This window comes from Saccostrea cucullata, unplaced genomic scaffold (assembly GCF_032062105.1).
Source record: "Saccostrea cucullata isolate Sc308-1 unplaced genomic scaffold, CSIRO_AGI_Scuc_v1 ctg2232, whole genome shotgun sequence".
Taxonomy (NCBI): domain Eukaryota; kingdom Metazoa; phylum Mollusca; class Bivalvia; order Ostreida; family Ostreidae; genus Saccostrea; species Saccostrea cuccullata.
The window spans coordinates 270297-276861 of record NW_026926569.1 but is presented as its reverse complement, the minus strand read 5'-3'; the positions used below and the strand labels follow the sequence as shown (position 1 = coordinate 276861).

The 6565-nt window shown below is 38.3% G+C and overlaps 1 protein-coding gene across 1 annotated transcript in view; it reads right to left on the bottom strand.

Moving 5' to 3' along the window:
- Positions 1-46: 46 nt before the first annotated feature.
- Positions 47-6565, bottom strand: part of LOC134272080 (E3 ubiquitin-protein ligase HERC2-like) — a gene marked incomplete at its 3' end in the record, with an annotated part of 52828 nt that continues 46309 nt past the window's right edge. The window contains exons 57-63 of the mRNA XM_062754314.1: positions 6100-6316; positions 5527-5820; positions 5029-5179; positions 4631-4738; positions 988-1278; positions 438-586; positions 47-172 (exon numbers count right to left, since the gene is read on the bottom strand). Of these exons, the coding sequence (XP_062610298.1) occupies positions 47-172; positions 438-586; positions 988-1278; positions 4631-4738; positions 5029-5179; positions 5527-5820; positions 6100-6316 (1336 nt within the window). The remainder of the gene's footprint in view (positions 173-437; positions 587-987; positions 1279-4630; positions 4739-5028; positions 5180-5526; positions 5821-6099; positions 6317-6565) is intronic.

Here is a 6565-nt window from a genome sequence, read left to right as displayed (position 1 = left end):
AGTTAGATCTTGAAATAACTTAACTACCCACTAATATACAATGTACCTTGAAGAATGGGCTGTGCATCAGGTGTTTGCCGCTCCTGACAATGGGATCCTCGTAGTCATACTGTCTCTGTAGGGCCTCAGGTAGACCCTTAACAAGGGAGGTCACCGAGGAACTGCTCAAGAGCTGTACAAAAAAAGTTTGGGCAGCAGGTATATATGTATCTGAGAGAAACATGTAATATTATGTTGAATTTATATGGTGAAAACTTTCTAATCTATTCCCTGTGCAATTCATTTCAATAAATTTCCACCATTTTTTTCATTTATATTTTACTATTCCCCTGTTTTTTTCAGATTGTTATTTGACATCTTGTCAATTCTGATGCAAACTTTGTCCCTCAGTCAGTACATTTACAAATGTCAGATTAGACAGGTTTCACAGCACTTACTGCTGTGGAGGATCGAGATGTCAGGTCAGGCTCCGCCGTCTCCACAGTGGGACTGGCCAGTAACGTGTTGACATTGACGATCTGGTCCGAGGTGTCAGAGGTCATCAGTTTTCGTAGTTTCTGTAGAGCCCACATTCTTTGGCTGGACCCTGTAATAAACAGAAATCAAATATGTTCCTTTGCATAAGAAACAAATAATGTCAGGTCATATTTACTTCACTTAGATAGGCATGTATGTATGTTGAAAATGAACATAAATATTGCTATGGGTCATAAATTGACTTCCTTTATCACTCCATTTTTTTTTTACTCCATAACCTTGACTTTTTATTTATATCTTTGAGTCAGATTAATAACACACCTTCTGGTGAAAGATACATTATTTCTCAGTTAAAAACTATCAGTACCTTTTCAATCAATTTCACATATTCTTTTTTTTCCATCAATGACCTTGAACTTGACTAATACTTTTACACTTACATGTTTTGATCAATGACCTTGAACTTGACTAGCATTTCTTTTGGAAAGAAAATTATTCACAGAAACCAACCTAGCGAACTGAGCTGAGCATTGGCAGCCAGAGTAGCAGCCAGTCTGGTGACGATATTCCTGGCCAGGTTTATGTCCAGTTTGAAGTCCAGAAGACAAGTGACCAGGTCTATAGATGGACGTGACAGGACCGTTCTATCAGAGAGCATGTCCATGGGCGCTGCAGCAGGCATGATGGGATACACGGTAAAGTACCAGCCCCAGCCGTTAACGGAACCATCACTGACAAACTTCCATCGCAGCTCATCTCCGTCAATTCGGAGCTCCTGGGACCAATCAGACCATTCTCTTCCTAAAACAAGAGGCCCATGGGCCACATCGCTCACCTGAGAAGCTTTGACCATTCTGTTCTTTACCAGATTTCACCCTTGTTATACATAATGCATCCCCACCCTACCCCACTGATCATAATTTAGACATTTTGAAATCTACACTACCCCATGATCCTTCCATGGGCACATATGTTTCAGCTTTTTTGGCCCAGTGGTTCCTGAGAAGAAGATTTTCAAAGATTTTTCCTATATATTTCTATGTAAAACTTTGATTCCCTATAATGGCCCCGCCCTTCCCCCGGAGGTCATGATTCCTACAATTTAGAATTTACACTACCCCAGAATGCTTTCACATAAGCTTCACTTTTTCTGGCCCAGTGGTTCTTGAGAAGAAAATTTTCAAAGAATTTTCCTATATATTTCTATTAGGGATGTCAACATACTCGATCGAACGTCCGAGTATCGAATACTAAAATCGGTACTCGGTTACTCGGTTACTCGGATGTATATTTTTAATTATTTCTAAGCTTATTTAGTAATGCATTAAAACATCGGTTTTAAAACGTAAAATGTTCATTGCACTTGTGCATACAGTAATTAGGGTTTCCTATGCCTCTAAATGACCGTTATCGCCTGTGGCAGTGTTTATACAGTAATTATCGTGACCAAACACCTGATGTACCTACCCGGGCTTTTCTCACCTTCGACTGTCGTCTTCCCTTACATTTAGTTTGCTTTAATTATTTGTTTTCATTGAACATCGTTTAAGGTCCATTATATTTAAACAAATTAAATAATTTTGTCAATTCTCGAAAAAGCCGTAAATTCTCGGGAAAGAGACAGACGATATTGCACGTGCGATTGTTGATTTGGATGCATTTGATTACATGCCAATTAATAATGCAAATGGTTGAAGGCAAATGCTTTAAAAATCTTATGTCCATCGTTGCTCCAAACTACAACATACCGTATCGTAATTCTATGAAATCTAGGATCAAAAAGTGTACGAAGATCATATAAATCCGCTCTGTTATAGGATAACTTGATCAAGTTTATACCGTACATGTAGCTCAGACAACTTATCACTTGGACGTCAAACGCACCAAAGAGTTACATTACAATTACGGAACAGATTATTTCTTAAACAAAAACACTGTGAACCATTTATGATTTTATTTCTCGTATTCTGGTATTTATCTGATAAATAAATTGAACTTAAAAAAATGTTGGATTAAATTTCGTCGGTTACAAAGTGGTCATAATTGTTACAACGCATTTGCAGGTAACCTCCCATCGGTTTTATTTCTACAAGAGTTTACAATGTTTTACAGTTATCAATTAACTTGTTCATATTTATTTACACTTTTACCGAGTACCCGGGTACTCGATCGGAAAAACGTCCGAGTAACCGAGTATCAAAAATTGACCGATTTGACATCCCTAATTTCTATATAAAACTTTGATTCCCCATTGTGGCCCCGCCCTTCCCCCGGGGGTCATGATTTGAACAATTTAGAATCCACATTATATCAGGATGCTTCCATATAAGTTTCAGCTTTTCTGGCCCAGTGGTTCTTGAGAAGAAGATTTTTAAAGATTTTTCCTATATATTTCTATGTAAAACTTTGATTCCCAATTGTGGCCCCGCCCTTCCCCCGGGGGTCTTAATTTGAACAATTTAGAATCTACATTATATCAGGATGCTTCCATATAAGTTTCAGCTTTTTTGGCCCAGTGGTTCTTGAGAAGAAGATTTTCAAAGATTTTTCCTATATATTTCTATGTAAAACTTTGATTCCCTATAATGGCCCCGCCCTTCCCCCGGAGGTCATGATTCCTACAATTTAGAATTTACACTACCCCAGAATGCTTCCACATAAGCTTCACTTTTTCTGGCCCAGTGGTTCTTGAGAAGAAAATTTTCAAAGAATTTTCCTATATATTTCTATATAAAACTTTGATTTCCCATTGTGGCCCCGCCCTTCCCCCAGGGGTCAAGATTTGAACAATTTAGAATCAACATTATATCAGGATGCTTCCATATAAGTTTCAGCTTTTCTGGCCCAGTGGTTCTTGAGAAGAAGATTTTCAAAGATTTTTCCTATATATTTCTATATAAAACTTTTGATTTCCCATTGTGGCCCCGCCCTTCCCCTGGGGGTCATGATTTGAACAACTTATAATCTACATTATATCAGGATGCTTCCACATAAGTTTCAGCTTTTCTGGCCCAGTGGTTCTTGAGAAGAAGATTTTCAAAGATTTTTCCTATATATTTCTATGTAAAATTTTGATTCCCCATTGTGGCCCCGCCCTTCCCCCGGGGGTCATGATTTGAACAATTTAGAATCCACATTATATCAGGATGCTTCCATATAAGTTTCAGCTTTTCTGGCCCAGTGGTTCTTGAGAAGAAGATTTTCAAAGATTTTTCCTATATATTTCTATGTAAAACTTTGATTTCCCATTGTGGCCCCGCCCTTCCCCCGGGGGTCATGATTTGAATAATTTATAATCTACATTATATCAGGATGCTTCCACATAAGTTTCAGCTTTTCTGGCCCAGTGGTTCTTGAGAAGAAGATTTTCAAAGATTTTTCCTATATATTTCTATGTAAAACTTTGATTCCCCATTGTGGCCCCGCCCTTCCCCCGGGGGTCATGATTTGAACAATTTAGAATCTACACTATATCAGGATGCTTCCACATAAGTTTCAGCTTTTTTGGCCCAGTGGTTCTTGAGAAGAAGATTTTCAAAGATTTTTCCTATATATTTCTATATAAAACTTTGATTTCCCATTGTGGCCCCGCCCTTCCCCCGGGGGTCATGATTTGAAGAATTTAGAATCTACACTACCCCAGGATGTTTCCACATAAGTTTCAGCTTTACTGGCCCAGTGGTTCTTGAGAAGAAGATTTTTTAATGACCCCACCCTATTTTTGTCTTTGCTTGATTATCTCCCCTTGCGAGGGGATATGTCCCTTCATTTTAACAATTTAAATTCCCCTTTACCCAAGGATGCTTTGTACCAAGTTTGGTCAAAATTGGCCCAGTGGTTCTTGAGAAGAAGTCGAAAATGTGAAAAGTTTACAGACGGACAGACAGACGGACAGACGGACAGACGGACGGACGACGGACACAATGTGATCAGAAAAGCTCACTTGAGCCTTCGGCTCAGGTGAGCTAAAAAATTAGTTATTTCGTAATTTTTTTAAGAATCCCATAGAACTGCTTAAAATAATCTACAAAACTGTCAATTTTTGTGATTTTAGGAAAAAATACTGGTTTGAGAGGATTTGATGATTTTGTAAGTTAAGGATAAACTTACATTGTTGTACAAAATTTTAAGCATAAAGAGTGGAGCTCATTACCTGATTTAACAGCCAGGGTTCTACCAGAACTGTCTGAGATTGTCAAGGGATCATGTCTCCTCTCTGTAGAACAACGTCGATCAAACTCCACCCGCAAGGAATCAGCTCCTACAAGAGGGGATTATAAAATGGTCTTACTAAAATCACATAGACTGTACATGTAATTCAATCAGATAAATAACCTGATAGTTAATGAACTCTGTCTCCAAAAAATATGCTATCCATACACTTAATTATTCTGGTGGCTTTAAAATAAAATTTTTTCTAGCTTTTGATTATTTAACGGTATTTTGACTCTTGCCACTCGTTGGTTATTTTACCGGTATTTTGACTCTTGCCATTCAGTGGAAATTTACCTGGTATTTTAACTGTCCCACTCAGTAGTTATTTAGTAATACCTGGTATTTTGACTGTGCCACTAAGTGAGGTATCATCACTATAAGGGTGGGGACACTCCTGTACCACAGGCTGGGGTAGCCTCCCGCAAACCCGATCTGACGCCACATCCTCCAACTCTGTAACACACAGCTCCAACAACATCTCAGCCACCTTACAATAAACACAGTGAATTTCAATTAATATGATTACACAATATAAAAGAATGGAAAGAGGTTGCAGCTGCAGGAGTGACTGAAAAAGCATAAAGACACACTACACATTGTCCAGTTCTCAATCAAAGTTCAAAACAACTAAGGTCTAGCTGCAGTTTCAAAGGTTTCAAAGATAAAGAAAGTACAGCTCAAAACTATCACAAAACTTTTTAAAAAATTTTAAGCTTGATTTAAAATGAAATAAAATTGTAAGAAATTATATTCTAGCATGAGCTGATGACCCTGTCTAACATTACTGAAAATCAAGTGTCCAAAATATTCAATGAAACACAATGGGAGATGTACCTGAGGATATGCCTTGGCCAGTCTAGTGAGGATGTCTGACAGTCCCTCTTTAGCCATTTCTCCCATTCTGGACGCCACAGCAAGCTTCAGAAGTTCTACCAAATTACGAGCATCATTAACAGACATTCGAGCAGTGAAGTCGTCCAGACCTGATGGAAAGTTTGTTGGGCCGGCTTCCATTGTACTCATGACCTCATCTGCAGAGGTCAAGGTCTCAGCTATGATGCTTGTTTCCATGGGAACTAAAGCTGCCAGACTTTGCATGCTTGTATATGATGAGATTTCTGAATGCACCTAAAATAATATGAAACAAAATTATTACCTCTATTATAAATGTTTCACAATTTTCCAACGCAACATCTTTTCGGAAATATTTCAGTCGCAAGCAAATTTATAATTCATGTTTTTACTTGCTTGTAGTGAGTTTCAGGTTAGGACCCTGATAAAGAAGAATCCATATATCAAACATGCATGTTAGAACCAGTTTATGTCTAAATGATATTTTTTTCCTTCTATATGTGAATTGTAAAACCAGTGAGTAAATGGTATTTCTTTATTCTATATAAAACCTACCCCACTGACAGCCTCTGTGACAGTCTCCCCCACTGTCAGCTGTATGTCGGCGTGGTCCAGCACCTCCTCTGTCCCCTCCCGGTGTAGTCCCTCTTCTCTGTCCACAGGGAGCTCATCAGTGCTGGCCGCAAGGGAACCTGTCATACCCAGGGGCTTCATTTCTGGAGAAACTGGCACAGGCTGGCCATCTGTCTCCAGGGACTTTACTATGGCATCTCTGTTTAACATGAAAAATCATTTGAGGATAAATACCATTATTAACAGAAATAATACATGTATCTTATTTTACTTCAGTGAATTACATTTTACATCTTGGAGTCAAACCCCCTCCTGGGCCCTTCCTCACCCCCTTTCACTATTTACAGTAAAACACACTTATAATGAAGTGCAAGGGCTCGAAGAATTGGTTTATTGTATTTCATATCAATTAAGTTCACAATATATATATTTTTTAACTAATTTTATT